This window comes from Miniopterus natalensis, chromosome 1 (assembly GCF_054644295.1).
Source record: "Miniopterus natalensis isolate mMinNat1 chromosome 1, mMinNat1.hap1, whole genome shotgun sequence".
Lineage (NCBI taxonomy): Eukaryota > Metazoa > Chordata > Mammalia > Chiroptera > Miniopteridae > Miniopterus > Miniopterus natalensis.
Genome location: NC_142081.1, coordinates 200,799,457 through 200,817,469, shown reverse-complemented (window position 1 = coordinate 200,817,469; position 18,013 = coordinate 200,799,457). Strand labels below are relative to the sequence as shown.

The 18,013-nt window shown below is 44.9% G+C and overlaps 1 protein-coding gene across 1 annotated transcript in view; it reads right to left on the bottom strand.

Annotated features, from left to right (window-relative positions):
- The window catches only part of POLN (DNA polymerase nu), a 75,864-nt gene that overhangs the window by 18,341 nt on the left and 39,510 nt on the right, over nucleotides 1-18,013 (bottom strand). Inside the window, exons 12-17 of the mRNA XM_016195823.2 lie at nucleotides 17,450-17,506; nucleotides 16,474-16,527; nucleotides 15,803-15,868; nucleotides 4,421-4,478; nucleotides 3,524-3,598; nucleotides 2,555-2,669 (exon numbers count right to left, since the gene is read on the bottom strand). Coding sequence (XP_016051309.2) covers nucleotides 2,555-2,669; nucleotides 3,524-3,598; nucleotides 4,421-4,478; nucleotides 15,803-15,868; nucleotides 16,474-16,527; nucleotides 17,450-17,506 — 425 coding nt within the window. The remainder of the gene's footprint in view (nucleotides 1-2,554; nucleotides 2,670-3,523; nucleotides 3,599-4,420; nucleotides 4,479-15,802; nucleotides 15,869-16,473; nucleotides 16,528-17,449; nucleotides 17,507-18,013) is intronic.

Genomic DNA, 18,013 nt, shown 5'->3' with positions numbered 1-18,013 from the left:
GAGTCTCACAGGGCGCTGTGGGGGTCACATGCAGTTGCAATGGTCCGCCTGGTTCCTGGGTTGGGGGTGAGTATTATTAGCCAGTGAAGGCCCAGTGGGGTCACACGACCAGACTGCCTCTTCGTGAGATAAGCAGGGATACATGTCTGCAGTGGGGGCCTGAGGGAAGTTATTACAACAGTAGGTGGAGGAGGTCACAGAGGGAAGGGGTCCTGAGGTAAGAGGGACCACAGGCCTGGCTGAAATCGCGGTGTCAGGGGGTGGGGAGGAAGGGGGCAGTCAGGATGGCCCCTGCAGGGACTGGGCACTGGTGCTGAGCTCCCTGCAGACCTGCTGAGTTTGAATTTCATGGCATAGCCGGGGACACCACTGCTGAGAAATGGATTTGCTGGCCTGGGGCTCAGGACAGAGGTGCTGCACCCCACCCAAGGCCTCCCATGCTCCAGGTGGGATAAGCTCTTCCCACCTCTCTCACCTTCACACCTCCCGATGCTCTGCACCTGAGGGCCTGGGGCTTTTGCTCTCTCTGCCCCATCACCCACCCCTCCTTTCAGTGCATGCCTCTCTTTCCAGTCTGGCTTCATCAGAATAAAGTGGGTAATGTTTGGATTCTACACCCTTGACGTCCTTCTCAGTGGGTTCCTGGGTGGCATCTTCCATTTTGCCTCCCTAGATCCCTGGGGTGCCCTGAGGGACTGGACTCCACAGATGGCTCTGGTGTCCACCAGCTTCACCTGGGTTAGGCCAACAGGGGCACCAGCAGGTCTTGGAGGGTGGAAGGAAGGAGGGATGGAGTGTTGCTGCCCCTCCCGTGGGAGCTGGGGCCTCAGTGTCGCAGGCTCCAGCTCCTGCTGGGCCCTTCCTGGTGCTCCCCAGGCAGCAGGACAGAGTTCCTCCAGGTGCTGCCACTGGGGCTGGTGCCGGAGGCTTCCCCTCACTCTCCTGTGCTCTCTGCAAACAGGCCCCAACCCCAGCTTTAGATGGAACATCCCAGTGGAGGCTCTGACTATCCGGATTCCAGACGTAGAGGAGGTATGGGCCCCAAGGGCTGACCCTTGAAAACATGTTCCGTGAAAGAAGCCAGAATCTGAGGCCACAGATGATATCCCATTGATGTGAAATATCCAGACACATGTATAGAGGCAGGAAGCAGGTCGGTGTTTTCCATGGGGGAGGGGAGAGCAAGGAGTGGTGGCTAATGGGTGCGGGGTTTCTCTTCGGGGTGATGGAAATGTTCTAGAATTAGACAGTGGAGATGGCTGCAAAACCTTGTGAATGGACTAAAACCACTGACTTGGTAAGGAATGAGCCCTGTGGACACTCGGGGAAAGAGCTTCCCAAGCCCTCAGGAGGGGAAGGCCTGAGTGAGGCGTGGGCCTGGACCAGCCCGGTGGCTGGAGAGGGTGGGAGGCAGGGAGGGGCAGAGTGGCCAGCACCTGCACTGGACAATGGGACATGGCCACGCCCTCACAGAGCTCAGATGCTTTCATAAAGGACAGTGACAGTGACAGAGGCGGGTGCACAGGAGGAGGTGCAGGGGCTTGAGGACAGAGGAACAGCCACGGTGGAATGTCGTCTCTAGCGAGACTCCTGCCAGTGATCAGGGTGATGAGAAAGGTGGGAAGGGAGGGTAAGGAGGTCCACAGAAGGGGGCAGTAGGAGGGAAAAGGCTGAGGGAGAGGGGGGTGCGCCTCAGCTGCTGAAGCAGGGGGACCATGACAGCAGGGGCAGTGACCACCCCAACAGCCAGCCCACTGTGGCCCCTCTACTTCCTGGTAGCAGAATCTGACTTTGTTCCAGGCAGTGATGGACCTGTACTTGGTGAGAAACTGTGACTGGGCCTCTGTGTTCTAGAGCATGCCCTTTACCAGCCTCTCTTGCAGCTATGTTAGCTTATAGCCCACTCTGGAAGTGAGGTGCAGCGGTCAGTCGGTCCCCTGCAGTGGGCTCCCGGGCAGGGCTCTTACCCTCCTGACCAAAGGGATGACATGGGAGGAGAGCCCCACACCTTCCCTCTCCCTCCTGCTTTGGAGACGGGGAGCAGGTATTTCACAGCCAGGAAAAGCCAGCATCCTGACTATAGTGGCACAGAAAGAAGGACAGGTGCTAGATGACACTGTTGAGCTGCCTAACACAACCTGAGGCCATCTGCCTCTGGCATTCTCTTGAGCATAAGTCACTGTGGGGCAGGGACTGTCACCTGCAGCCCGAAGTGCTCCAGGCCCACTTGGTGGGGGTGGGGCTGCAGTGTGCCCTGTCGCCCTGGGCTCTTCACACTACCACTCAACTGGAGGGAGCTCGTGACTTGCACTTTGAATTTTTCCAGTATCTTTATTACATTCTTTAGCAATCTACTTCCTTTTTAGTGGTAAAGAGTTACCAGTTTTCATAATTAGGAAACTCTTGGCTTCCTAGTTATCTGCTCTTCCAAAAAGATTAACCACTAGAGAAATACATGATTTCTCTCCTATGAAATAGCCTCAGAATAACTTCAGGCTTTTAAAATGTAGGCATTCCTGCAGATCTGATAATATTGTGAGCTCATGTATCTTACCACTGTGAGGTCAGGGTAGAAAATACATCATCTCTTTCTGATTCCTGGAATAACTTCAAAAGTTCTGGATCCCCAGATAAGTGTGCAAGAATGCGCAATTCAATCTGTGAAAAGTCTGGGAGAAAGAGCCCTGCATTAGCTCAGAACCTGTCCACAGTGTCCCTTGTTGCTGCCTCCACCCCTGTCCACCCTCAGCCTTCCCTCCCCACCTCGGCCTCAAGGTCAACACCCCTCCCCTCTGCCAAGGTCGTTTGGTGCAGGGCTACTGGCCACCCCTGTGTCTGCAAGTACAAGAGACCCCTCTGCCTTCCACAAGAGTGGAAGGCAATGCCTCCAGGGTGGGCTGTATCCCTCCATCTGCATTAGCATTTCAGAAAGGGCCTACTGTGTGCCAAACTCTGTGCTTGGAATACGCCGGTGAACAAAACAGACAACAGTCTCTTTCCTCACGGAGCTCACTCCAGGACAGGGCGATGAGTGTACATTAGATGGGACTGAAATGGAAGGGTGGATAAGGGGATGGTGGGTGGAGGGAAATGCTGCTGTTACAGTGGTCAGTGTGCCCCTCGTAAAGATAGGGACATCTGAGCACAGGCACGGAGGAGGCCAAGGAGGGAGCGAGACACTGCCTGGGGAGGAGGATTCCATGCAGGGCCTGAGGGGGAAGACAGCAGAGCGGCCGGCAGGGCCAAGTGATGAGCACAGAGAGGAGACAGGAGGGCAGGCTGAGTGGGACTGTGCAGGGGAACCTGTGTTCTAGATATGGTGACGTGAGGGACCCTGGAAGCAGGCCTGTTCTTACTGTGCATAAGAAATCTTTGCTTCAGATAAGTATTTGCCTTGGGGTTTATCTTAAAGAATGAGGTTTATAAATATCTTTGAATTATTTCATTTCTCAATATTTTAAGTGTATGGAACGCATAAAGTCAGCACACTGACCACAGTGTCTCTGCCTCAGTGGGCCCCTACCTGCTGCCAGGAAGGTGTGGCCTCTGGCTGAGACAAACGCGGTCCTGGGCGAGACGGTGAGGACCCCCTCCTTCCCTGAGTCGGGGGCGAAGGGCATATGGTGAGCTAGTCATGAGCTGACCCCTACTATTCTTCATACAATGTTATTTTAACATCATATCTTCATTAATGCAATTTTAAAATATCGTATTATTACTGAGCGCAAATCGATCTGCTAGTTTTCTGCTCTGTGCAGAGCTGCTCGTGAATGAAAGGTCAGCACTGACCCTGTGGCGCGGCGCGCTGGGAGTGACGCGGGGCTGGCCATTGAGCCGGGGCCAGGGCAGCGCGAGCTCCCAGGGCTCCTGGCAAAGTCGGTTACAAAGGACCAGGGGGACAGGGGTGCTCAGGATCTCGCGGGGTCCTGACCGACCCCAGTGCCGATATTGCAAAGCCGCTGCCCCCGCTGCACTGCCACCTGGCCCGGGGCCGCGGTTCCCACAGCAGAGGGCAGGCGGGGTCTTCTGGGAAGGGCACAGGCCGGCTCGCCCCCATTTGCCTTTTTCTTTTCGGGGACACAGCGTGGGCACGGAGTGGGGCGTAGGAGGCCTTAGGCGCATCCACAGCATCCCCAGGAGCTTCAGCTTTGTGAAAGTCTGTCCCGCTTTCCAGGTACCGGCACCGGGAGGCCAGTGTGGGCACGGGGAGCGAGCTGTTGGCTCTGCGTGATCCTCTGCTGTAAGTGGGAAGCCAGCTGCCAGGGCCCCCCTTCAGCTGTGTTCTACTTTTCATCCCATATTTAAGCCCGGCCAGGCAAACAGAGAAGAGCCTCTGAGAAGCGACAGAAAGGCGATCACGAACACTCGGAGTTTTTAAAAACGTTACCCACGCCTTTAGCAAAGGAAGGAGACACCTTACCTTTATAATTCTGAGGTCTAGTCACCTGAATTGGGTGTTTGGAGATGCCCTGGATGTTCTGTTAATAATAAGAGAATAGCCTTAGCTGACATGCTTACTTTAAATTAATTTGTACATTTAAAGGTATTTGAAACGTGTCACATTTTATTAGACATTAACAAAATAGCCAATGCCAATGCATTAGGCATCACCATATTAGTGCTAATACTGAAACAACTGTGGTGGGTACACCACTAAGTACTCAGCAAGTATGAGAACAGGTCTTTGGGGCTCCAGCCTGTGACCCATCACAATTATATACAGTGATTCTCTGAGCAGCAGCCTAACTTAGGAGCTTCATTCCCGACCACCCCCTCCTCTGTGCTTTTGGCACCTGGCCCCAGCCTCGGTCTTCGCCCTTGCAGCCTGCCCCATGGCTGACAGCAAATGTGTCTGTATCCCCAGAAAACCCTTGGGACTGTTTGTCAAGTGCAGTCACAACTTGGGCGACAGTGAGAGGTTGCAGCCATGCACTGACTGGCTGGCCGCTAGCCTGTTTCCACTACTGAAACCATGGGAATGTCTGTTTCATCAGCCTTTTGATTCTTGGCGGGGTCCTGAACAAGGACACCCTGTGTGTTCTGCTAATGGAACTCCTTGGGCATCAGTTGGTCTCGACTCCCTGACTAAATCTGGTCACTTGCACTACAGTGCAAACTGCTGAGCATCCCAGACACTGTTTAAGGCCCCGGCGACCCTGGGAGGTGGAAAGGCAGGCGTTATCATCCTCAAGCTCTAGGTGAGGACACTGGGACCTGGGGGTATAAAGTTTTCTGTACGTTAGAATCACATGATACTTTCTTAAAAAAAAATTCTCATCTGAGGATATGTTTTTATTGATTTTAGAGAGAGAGGAAGGGAAAAGGGGAGACAGAGAAACGTCAGTCGGTTGCCTCCTGTGTGCACCCTGACCTGGGTTCAAACCCACAACCTGGGTGTGTGCCATGAGCCATGCAGGCTAGAGCAAATCACACAATACTTTAAAAAAAAAACACCAACTATTCACATGATAAGCTCATAATAGAAGAGGACAGAAGAAAGAGCCAGGTAGCTCAGTTGGTTAGAGTGTCATCCCCATAAGCGAAGGCTATGGGTTCAATCCCAGGACAGGGCACATACAAGAATCAACCAATGAAGGCATAAGTAAGTGGAACAACAAATCTCTCTCCCTCTCGCTCTCTAAAATAAATTTTAAAATTTTTTTAAAGAAAGAAAGAGCCAGTGAACTTGAAGCTAGGTCAGTAGAAACTATACAATGTAAAGGAGGGAAGAAAAATATTGGGGGGAAATGAAATGAGCCTCAGGAACCTGTGGGATAATATCAAAAGAACAATATCATTGTGGTATTTTATCCCTGAAGGAGAAAAAAGATATCTGTGCAGAGAAAAAACACTTAAAAGAAATAATGGCTCCAAATTTCCCAAATTTAGTGAAAGACATATTTTTCAGATTCAAGAAGCTAAAAACCTAAACAGGATAAATTATTAAAAAATAAGACCTGGAAACATCATCATAAAAAACTGCCGAAAACCAGAGATTAAAAAACAATCTTGCAAGCAGCCAGAGCAAAACGACAGGACAGTGCAGAGGGGCCGCGGTGTGCATGACGCTGTCCCAGCAGACACTAAAACAAGCCGCTCTGACGGGGAAGGAAGAACTGTCAACACAGAACTTTCTCTTAGCAAATTTTATGCTCCAGGAATGCAGGTAAATCAAAGACACTGTCAAATGAATAAAAATGAAGAGAATCTGTCATCAGTAGGCTTGCTTTAAAGAAGCGCTAGGGGCCCGGCCGGTGTGCTCAGCTGGCTGGGCACTGTCCCACACACCAACAGGTCGAGAGTTCAATTACTGGTCAGGGCACATTCCGGATTGTGGGTTCAGTCCCCGTGGGGAGCATGCAGAGGCAGCTGATTGATGTTTCACTCTCACATCAATGTTTCTCTCTCTCTCCCTCTCCTTTCTCTCTAAAAAAATCAATAAAAAATCTTTGAAAAGAAGGTAAAAATGATCAATTTCAGGAATAAAAGAGTATATCGCACAGACAGTAAGGATAATAAACACCCTGAGCCATGATATACCCATAAACTGAACAACTCAGATGAAGGAGGCCAATTCCCTGAAAGACATAAGCTACTAAAATTCACTCAAGAAGAAACAAAAAATCTGAATAACCTACATGTATTATAAAAAGTTGACGCCATTAAGAACCTTCCTACCAAAAAACAAAACAACAAAATGCCAGGCCTAGATAGTTTTAATGGTGAATTCTACCACATATTTAAGGAATAATACTAATTCTACATAATTTCCACCAGAAAATAAAAGAGGAGGAAATTCTTTCTAATTCATTTTATGAGGCTATAATATCTTAATAGCAAAACCAGACAAAGATATCTCAAGAAAAGAAAACTTCAGAATAATGTCCCTCAGTAATACAGACACAAAAAGTCCTAAACAAAATATTAGCAAATCAAATCCAGCAAAAGGAACAACCCATCAGGACCGAGGGGGATTGACTCCACAAATCCCAGCCATGGCTGGTTCAACATTAGAAAATCTATCAGTGTTGTTCACCATCTTAACATATTTTAAAAATTCACATGGTCATCTCAATAGATGCAGAAAAAGCGTTTGACAAGAGTAAGTATCCATTCACAATAAAAACTACTCTTGGCTGAGTAGGACTGAAGGGGAACCCTCTAGCAGGACAAAGAGAGTCTGACAGAACCTAGAGCTCACACCATCCTTAACGGTGAGAGTCAACGTTTTCCCCTTAAGGTCGGAAACAGGGCCAGAATGTCTACTCTGAACACGTCTACTTAACACAATATAGGATGTCCTGGCCACACAATAAGGCAAGAAATAAAAGCGTACAGTACAAAGGGAGAAATAAAATGATTATTATTCACTGAAGACATGATGGTCTATAGAGATCTCCTGACAACAACAAAAAAACTTCCTAGGAAAAATAAGTGTGCTTACCAAGGCATGTATGTCTACATATTCCCAATGAACAATTAGATTCTGGTATTCAATAAACAATGCCACTTATAATAGCACCCCAAAAATATTTAGGTATATAAATGTTTGCTGAAAACTACAAAATACTGATGAAAGAAATCAAAGAAGTCCTACGAATGGAAAGATATACCATACTCATGGATTAGAATGCTCAATATTAATATGCCCATGACCTCCAAATTGATCTATGAATTCAACAATCCAGTCAAAATTTCAGCAGAGTTTTTCGTAGCTATCAACAAGGTGGCTCTATTATTAGTGGATCATAGATCTAAAGTAAAGTGCAGCCGTGGCCGGTTTGGTTCAGTGGTTAGAGCATCGCCCTGTGGACTGAGGGTCTTGGGTTCAATTTTGACCAAGGGCATGTACCTTGGTTGCAGACTCGATCCCCAGCCCAGGTTGGGGCACATGCAGGAGGCAACCAATCAATGTGTCTCTTTCACATCCTTGTTTCTCTCTGTCTCTTCCTCCCTTCCACTCTCTCTGAAAAGCAATGGAAAAAATATCCTCAGGTGAGGATTAAAAAAGTAAAAATAAAGTGTAAAACTGTAAAACTTTTAGAAGAAAACTTGAGAGAAAATCTTTGTGATCTTGGGTTAGACAAAGAGTTCTTAGATACACACCAAAAGCATGATCCTGATCCATAAATAAAACAAGTGGAACAACCCATAATGGAACCATAATATGACAAAATCTTAATTTGGCTCCAACTCAGATACCAAAGAGCTGGTACAAACACACTAACAAAATAGTGCACATAGAGTTAGAAAAGGAAGGAAGACCAAGGGGAAAAAACACACACAAAGCAAAATTCCAGCTACATAATGCTTGGATTTTAACTTCTCAATCAATACGTTTTAAAACTGTAACATAAAAAAATTTTTAAACACTAACCTAGAAGAAAAAAGAAGACTCGAGATGCTAAAGATTCATAAACACACAAGGTGAAAGGTCAGGTATTTTGAATTACAAAATGTTGATAAGTCCTGAGCCAGTATCACGAGTGGTATTGCAGTGAAATGAGGACATTGACAAAAGTGGCCTGTCAGTGTGGAAACAGGAGCGGACACTGAAGGCGCCTGATAAGGAGGTATTAGGTGGTGAGGAAGGGTGAGAATGGCCCCTGGCAAGGGCGAGGAGAACAAAGGTCCTCAGCAATTCCCAGGAGAGGCTCTTGTAAAAAGACGGTAGTTCTGAGAGGGACAGACAAAACCAGGATTGACAGGCTTGAACTTTAGCGCCTGAGTGAGGGGAGGAGAAATTAGACAATCAAAAGCCTTCCCAGCCAACTCATTTCCCAGGATGAGGAGCGTGACAGTTCAGCACGGGGAAGGGGCTTGGCCCACACTGTCAACACACCATAATCCTGATGATGATCCCGAGCCCGAGGACTTTGAGACACGGGAAGGCAACTCAAGAGTGGATCACACATCCAGTTTCTCATTCAACAAACACTCAGTACCTACCACATTCCAGGTACAGAGCCAGGCCTGGGGACACACCAATGACTGGGCAGAAAGGGTCCCTGTTCTCATGGAATTTACAATCGAGGGAGGTAACCAGAAGTAAACAGGCAATTAAAATGCATGGTGATAAGCATCGTGAAAGAGGAAGTACAGGGATTATCTGAAAAGGACACTGTTCTGATACAGTAAATACTGGTTAATGAATATTTAATGCTAAGAGAACATAAAGGATGCAGGTTTAGTTGGATTGAAAATTATTACATGGGAGCTTCTACTTTCACTTGGAATGTATACAGTTGAAAAGAAAGAGCTACCATCCTAATATTGAGAAAAACACAGATAACCTATAAGATCATCCCCTTCTTGAGCCCAGCAGAGAGCTGAGTATCCAGCAGAGAACAGATCAGTGCAGGGACTGAGGAAACTACCCAAGGCTGGAGAGAGCCCACCCGAAGGGACTAGAAAACAGTGCAGGACACTCACACAGGGCCAGGAACATTCCTGTTCCCACTAGTCATTCTCGGAAAACTCATGATTCATGGGACAATAGGTAGAATACGCAGGAAGGAGTTTCCTCAGGAGTGGGGAATAGTTAGCTAGTGTTAGACAAAGCACTTCTCTGGACCTGCCTCATACATCATAAAAGCAAGACCAGAAAGCAATGAACTATTCCCAAGACTGAATGTGTCCCAGAAGAAACCTCAGGAATACTTACAGGAATACAACAAGGTCCATTACCCAACAACCTAAAATCCACAATGTCTGGCATCCGAACAAAGATTACCAGGCACACAAAGCAGCGGGAGATGGACGTGTGATGAGAATATCACCGACTAACCTGTCGTGGACGCGAGTGCTAAATTATAGACAAGGACGGTACAACAGAACCAGTCATCGTAACTGCAGCCAATGCACTGGAACGTTAAGTAGACATATGAATGACATAAAGAAAAGATCCAAACTGAGTCTCTAGAAATGAAAGCTATCGTGTAATATGAAAAACACACTCAGTGGGATTAACATTAGACTTGAGGTGACAAAGGATGAGTGAACCACAGGACACAGTAATAGAAACGATTCAAATTGAAATGGAAAAATATCCAAGGAGAAGAAAAGTGAGGTTCAGTGAGGTATGGGACAAGTTCATAGACCTAGCACATTAATTACAAGTGGGGTTCCCAAGGGAGAGGGGAGAGGAACAGAACAAGTGAGTGAGTAAGTAATTGCCAACAAACTCAATGAACCCCAAACACACAAAGATGAAAAAATTACACTGAGGGACATCGTAATCAAAATGCTCAAAACTAGTGATTACAAGAAAAATCTAACAACAGCCAGAAAAAAATGACACATGATATACAGAGAAAGACGATGACAGTAGATTTCTTATCAGAAACAATGCGAGAAGAGAGCAAAGTAACATCTTCAAAGTACTAAAAGAACTAACTTTCAACTGAGAAATTTACACTCACAAAAATAACTTCTAAAAACAAAGGTGCAATGAAGATATTTCTGGGCCTATAAAAGCTGAAAGAATTCATCAGCAGCAGCCCCACACTGTAGGAAAGACATCTGGATGCACCACAGAAATGAGGAGCACTGGAAAGGGAAGCATGGGTGAGTATTCAAGACTTTTCTTATCATTTAAATCTATTAAAAGGACCACGGAATACAATTTAAGCAAAAATAGAAAAATAGTTTGTGGAATTTGTAACTTAAGCGTAGAGTAAAACATACGACAATAATGCTTAAAGGCGAGGAGGAGAGGACGGGGCTGCGCTGCTGTACGGTGGTTATATGGCACGTGGGATGTTATGCTGCTTGAAGTCAGACTGAGATAAACGAAAGATGAGTACTGTAAACTCTAAATCAGCCTCTAAAGTAACAAAACCAGGGCTTAACACTAATACATCTGAAAGATAAAAGAGAATCATTAAAAACTCAATGAATCCAAAAGAAGGCAGAAAAAGAGAAGGGGAACAAAGGACAAATGGGTAACCAGGAGACAGACAGCGAGGTAACAGACTTCAATCTAATCCTACAAATACACTAAATGTAAGTAAACTGAGCATCGCAGTAAAAGGCAGGTACTGTCAGAATGAACAAAACCCAAGATCAACTAGACGCTCCTTCCAGGAAATGTCCTATACACATAAAGAGACAAGCAGTTTAACATAGGGTGGGAAATGCCATCTAACACTAGTCACAAGAAAACCTGGCAGTGGCTATTTTCACATTAACAGTGGATAATATTTTCATTAGTTTCATTATTTACAAAATTATTTATGTGTTTTATTAATTAATTAATATTTTTAGACAACATCGATTTCAGAGCAAATAACATAATCAGGGATTAAAAAAGGTCATTTCACAGAAATAACGGTAAATTCATCAGGCGAACATAACAATCCTTAACATTTCTGCCCCTAAAAGAGCTTCACATACACGAAGCAAAAACTATGAGGAGACGGAAGAGCTAGAACTACAAGAAGAAAACCCCACACTGTGGTGGAGACTTTGGCGCCTGAACCTCAGACAGGAAACCAGCAAGGACACAACAGACGGGACAGCACTGTCAACCAACCTGATCTAACTGGACTTTGTGGACCCTTCCTCCCCACAACAGAATGCAGGTGCTTCTCAGGTGCACATGCAGCAGTTATGAAAACAGACCATTTCATGGACCGTATCGCAAGTCTGAATAAATTTAAAAGGGTTCAAATTGTACAAAGTATATCCTCCAACCACCTGTGGAATTAAATTAGAAATCAACAACATAAGATATTCAGAAATTAAATAACAAACTTCTAAACAACCCACGGGTCAAAGAAGACATGAAAGTGTTACTGGATAGTTTCTTAAACTGAATGAAAATGAAACTACAACATATCAGCATTTAGTGAATGCCTAAAAGCAAATTTTATTGCACCAAGTGCCTATATCAAAAAAGAAAGGTTTTAAATCAATAAATTCAGTTTCTACCTTAAGAAACTAGAAAAGGGAGAGCAAATTTAATCCAAAGTAAGCAGAAGAAAGGAAATTTAAAACATCAAAGCATAAGTCAATGAAATTGAAAACAAAAACTATAGAGAAAACCACTGAAACCAAAACCTGATCATGGAGATAAAAGTGAGAAGACACAAACTGCCCATGTAAGGGACAAGAGAGGTGACATCACTGCAAATATTATGAAAATAAAGGAATGCTATGAACAACTTCATGCCCATAAATTAACAATTAGATGAAATGGACAAGTTCCCTGAAAGGCACAAACTATCAAGTTTACTCAAGAAGAAATAAATACCCTGAATAGCCCTATATCTATTAAAGAAATTTAATTTGTGATTAAGTACCTCCCCACAAAGAAACTTCCGGGCTCAGATGGCTTCAATAGTGAATTCTATTAATCAAGGAGGAAACAGAAGTAATTCTATACAAATTCTCTCAGAAACTTGAAGAGGGAATACTTTCAGTTCATTATATGAGGTGAGCGTTATCCTGATACCAAGACCAGACAAAGACATTACAATAAAAGAAAACTACTCAACAATGTCCATCATTAAAATAGATGCAAAGGATTCTCAACAAAATTTTAGCAAATCTAATTGAACAATATATAGATAAAGGATATACATCAAGACCAAGTGGGCTTTATTTCAGGAATGCAGGGCTGGTCTAACATTTGAAAATCTATCAGCATAATCCACTGTATTAACAAATTTAAGAAGAAAGGCCATATGATCATCTCAATAGATGCAAAAAATATTCTGACAAAATCCAATATCCAGATAAAAACAACAAATTGTTATTTGAAGGGAACTTTCTCAAGTTGGTTAAGGGCATTTATGTAAAACCTACAGCTAACAGCATTCTTACCAATGAAACTGAGTGCTTTCCCCTAAGATCAGCAACGAGACAAGAGGTCTGCTCTCACCACTTCTATCCAACGTGATACAGAGTGTTCTGGTCAGTATAGTCAAGCAAGAAAAAGAAATAAAAGGAATCCATGTTGGAAAGGAAGCACTAAAACTTTATTTATATATGACATGATAATCTGGAGAGACCAGATGGAATCTGCAAAAAAAGTTACTAGTACTAAGGTTGCAGGATGCAAAATCAGAATGTAAAAATCAATTATATGTCTAGATACTAGCAATGAACAACTGAGAATTGAAACAATACAATTTATAAGAGTATAAAAAATATAAAATACTTTAAGTCTGACAAAATGTTAAAAAAGACCTGTACGCTGAAAACTACAAAACCTTGCTAAGAGAAATTAAATAAAACCCAAATAAATGACGAGATATGCCTTTCCTAAGAGGTGGATGACTAAACACTGTTAGATGTTAATCTCCCTAAATCAAGTTCTAGAGTAATGTAATCTCAATGCAAACTCAGCAGACCTTTTTGTAGAAATTTAAAAACTGATTATAAAGTTCAGATGGACTGCCAATATGTCTCCTAGGATAAGAGAAACAAAGGAAAAATAAACACATGGGATGACATCAAACTAGAAAGCTTCTGCACAGAGGAAGAAACCATCAACAAAATGAAGAGGGAGCCCACTGTGTGGGAGAACATACTCCTTAATGACACATCTGACAAGGAGTTAATTTCCAAGATATATAAAGGACTTATAAAACTCAACACCAGGAAGACAAACAACCCAATTAAAAAATGGGTAAAGGACCTGAATAGATACTTCTCCAAAGAGGACATGCAGATGCCAAGAGACATATGAAAAGATGCTCAACGTCACTAATCATTAGGGAGATGAAGATTAAAACCACAGTGTATCACTTCACACCTGTCAGAATGTCCACATCAACAAATCAACAAACAACAAGTGCTGGCGAGGGTGTGGGGAAAGGGGACCCTAGTACACTGCTGGTGGGAATGCAGACTGGTGCAGCCACTGTGGAAAACAGTGTGGAGGTTCCCAAAAAATTAAAAATGGAGCTGCCTTTTGTCCCAGTGATCCCACTTCTAGGAATGTGCCCTAAGAATCCTGACACACTAACCAGAAAGAACGTATGCTCCCCTATGTTCACAGCAGCATTATTTACAATAGCTAAGATCTGGAAACAGCCCAAGTGCCCATCAGTAGATGAGTGGATAAAAAGCTGTGGGACATTTACACCATGGAATACTATGCACCTGTGAAAAAGAAAGATCTTGTACCCTTTGCGCCAGCAGGGAGGAACCTGGAGAATATTATGCTGAGTGAAATAAGCCAGTCAGAGAAAGACAAGTACCATATGATCTCACTTATATGTGGAATCTAATGAACAAAATAAACTGATGAACAAAATAGAAACAGAGAAATGGATACATGGAACACGCTGATAGTTGTCAGAGGGGAGGGGGGATATCTGAATTAGCCCACAAATGGTTTGAAAACTGAACATACATTGGAACCACAGCTCATGGAAGGCAGGTGACAATCTGTAGCCTGAACCTAACCAGGATGACTGCCTACTAAACAAAAATATCAAAATTTTTATGGAATTCCAAACAAGATCCAGACTATCATAACACAATATTCAAAATATCCAGTACACAGCGCAAAACTACTGGGCACATGAAGAAGCAGAAAAATCCAAAATCACATGGGAAAAATCCCAAGTCCCACGGCACCATCTGAAAAAGACTCCAATATGTTTATTACATCTATTACTGAGACTGGAGTCAAATCAATTGAATCAACTATTTTCTCCAAATTCTTAAATAAACTATAACCTGTTAATACTTTATTAAAATGTCAGAGTCTGGGAAAGACGTGGGTCAACCACAGACAAAACATTTTACATTTCCTAGTTACCAGAAACCACCACGAAGTGGAACACAGTGGTCGGAGGTAAGAGCCTCAGCAGTTGATGGGTAACAGTAACTCTTTCTTGGAAGGGCATATGTGTTGAAAAACAGTTATAGTTATAATCTGATTTTTAAAAATATTAATCAAGTGTATTTTGTGCACTTTATACAGAAAAAGTAATTCAAGCTCTGGCCATTTTAGAGCATATAGTATCTATTTAAATAACATACAGGAGAATTCAAGTTCTACACGTGAAAACATGAAAACACAGAAGTCCTACCAGAAAACAGGTGGACATCTAGGTAACCTGGGAGCTGAGGATGGCATTCCAAGGCAACTCTAGGCAGAAACAATACGGGCCTCGGTCCAGGGGAATCACCACAGACACTGGGAAAGTACTGCCACGCACGGCTCGTGGCATCGTCAGGAGCTGAAAGCGCTGGGAAGCCAAGCTCCTGACAGCTATTAAAAGTACAGGTGTAGCTCGCTCAGTGGCTGAGCGTCAGCCCATGACCGAGGAAGTCAGGGTCTGATCAATATTGATGTAAAATATCAAGACTTCTTTCAGTTGTTGTTAATCCTCACAGAGAATATTTTTTCCATTGATTTTTAGAGAGAGTTGAAGGGAGGGAAGGAGGAAGGGAGGAAGAGAGAGACAAAGAGAGAGAGAAACATCGATGTGAGAGAGACACATCGAGTGGTTGTCTCCCACATGCGCCCCACTGGGGTTAGAGCATCAGCTGAGCACCAAAGGGTCGCAGGTGTGATTTCTGGTCAAGGGCATGTACCTGGGTTGCAGGTTCGATCTCCGGTCCCAGCTGGGATCATGTGGGAGGCACCCAATCCATGTGTCTCTCTCACATCGATGTTTCTCTCTCTGTCTCTTTCCCCCTCCCTGCCTCCCTTCCACTCTCTCTAAAAGTCCATGGAAAAAATATCTTTGGGTGGCGATTAACAACAAAAAAATCTGCTCTGTCAACATAGGGTCCCCTCTTAGAAAGGGAAACTGGCATTTAGCAAGGAGCGCTAACTTACCGGGTGCTTGGCAGAAAGTCTTCCCGTCACAGTCCCAGTCTGGTTCCAGGTGGAGGAGATGGAGCCCTTTATCAGTCAGAAAGAATCAGTTTAAGCTCTGACAGTGCTGTGTGAAGTCAAGAGAATGCTGGGCCCTTCAATCTCTCACCCTCCAGACACAACACTCACTGCTCTCCTCCAAGGGCCCTAAACCCCAACCTGACACGTGCTGGGTTTCAGACGCTGCTGATGAGTGATCGGGGTGGACAAGGAGCTTTCCCCTCACCCATGGCAAAATGCAGTAGGACGTGTGGGTCTCCGAGTCACTTAAAAACCCTGTGCATGGGAAACGGGGCCAAGGGGGCTCTAGTGGACTCGAGGTGGGCTGTGAATCCCAGACAAGTTATATGGCCTCAGACAAGCCATAGAACATCTCTGGCTGCGGACCTCCCTGAACCGACCACAGATGTGAGCTGCAGTAACAGCTGGGAGAGCACGTGATCAGCAGCAGAGCCTCCACATGAGCACCAGCTCCTAAGAATGGCCCCTTCTAAAGACACCCGAATGACAACCTCACGGCTCACAGTTCCAGGCTTGTGAGGTTACTTCACCACTAACTAAAATGTGAAGAACTTCTAAATCCACCTGAACTCATGGTAAACCAGATTCTAAGTATATTTAGCCTCCATTACCTTTTTCGTGCAGGCTAGTAGTCCATCTACAAAGGTTGACTTGATCTTGTGAACCTAAATTACAAAGACAAGAATAACCATTTTCTCTGTTGAAGTATTTAAACAGGAGGAGCATCAAAGCCGAGTTTCACAGAGTGCTGGGCACCTACTGCGGACGTCACCTGAGATGACTCCAGGACACCCTGAAGTGGCCTGTGTGGTACCTAGAACTAAACTACAGTGACCCACAAGGAAAGGTGTCACCTACTCCTCTGTAAATGAACTTACTGTTCTGCAACCCTTTTCACAGAAAAGATACACAGGTCAACAGGAGCTCCTCATGCCCGCCCCCGGTGTCCCCTGTGGTGCCCCTCTTAGTACTCTTTCAGTCCATTCATGACTTCAAGACAAGGGTCAGTTGCGACCATCACGCACCCTAACAGCTGCCCATCCCTCACAGAGACAGCAGGTCACAGGCTCAGTCAATAAAAAACCCAGTGGTACCAGTGATGGCGAAAGTGATACATGTGGTTCACAAACCACAGGGACCTGACGGCAGGTAAGTGAACAGAGGGAGCCTGAGCAGCTGGCAGGGAAAGGGGGGCACGCCCATAACCAGCAGACGTTAGCACACGACGGTAGCAGCCGTGGAGCCAGTTTACCAGGCCCGGACACGGGGCTGGGAGGGAGGCGGCGTCTCAGCCCGGTGAGGATGGAAGTCCATGTCACACTGACGTTGCACTAACGCCACGCAGACACATGGAATACTCCATCAGGGTTTCCACCAGCCCCTTCAGTGCTGAGTGGGGCCGATCACAGACAAGAGTAAAACCACATTGGGCTGCAAGCAAGCAGTGCAAATACAGGTCACCCTGAACAAACTCTGTTCCCTTTAGGACCATGTCAGGGCTACCTCAGTGACTATGGATTTCTGTTCAGAGATGGTGCCATACGCTTCCCCTTCATCACTAATTTACAAAAAGAAAAATTAACTTACCTGCCTGTATTCCAAAATGATCTTGGGTAATGGATGAAAGTCTTGCAGGGCATTTAACTAAAAAATGAGAATAAATATCATCAATATAACTCATTCATTTAATTTTAACATCTCAAACACTTATTTTTAGCTGGAGAAAGTTAATAAGAAAATTGTCTGCATTGAGCCCATTTTCCAAAATGAAGATTCATGATCAACTCAGTTTATCAAGCGTCCTAACCTCAATCCCTTACCCAGTCATTGTTGTCCCCATGGGAGCTAAAGGCACTTCACGTGAGCCAGATGAGATTCCGATGAGTGACATCTAAATCCAGGGCGAGTAACATACCACATGGCAGCCCAGGCCGGGTGGCTCAGTTGGTTGGAGCATCGCCCCGTGCACTCAAAGGTGGCAGATTCCTAGCAGGGCACATACCTAGGTTGCCAGTGCATGTGGGAAGCAACTGATTGATGTTTCTCAATCCCTTCCTCTCTCTAGAAATCAATTTTTAAAAATTACTTTTAAAATGCCACATGGCAGCGTAAACCGGGAAAATGCCTACAAATGTGTAACGTGGATAGTTC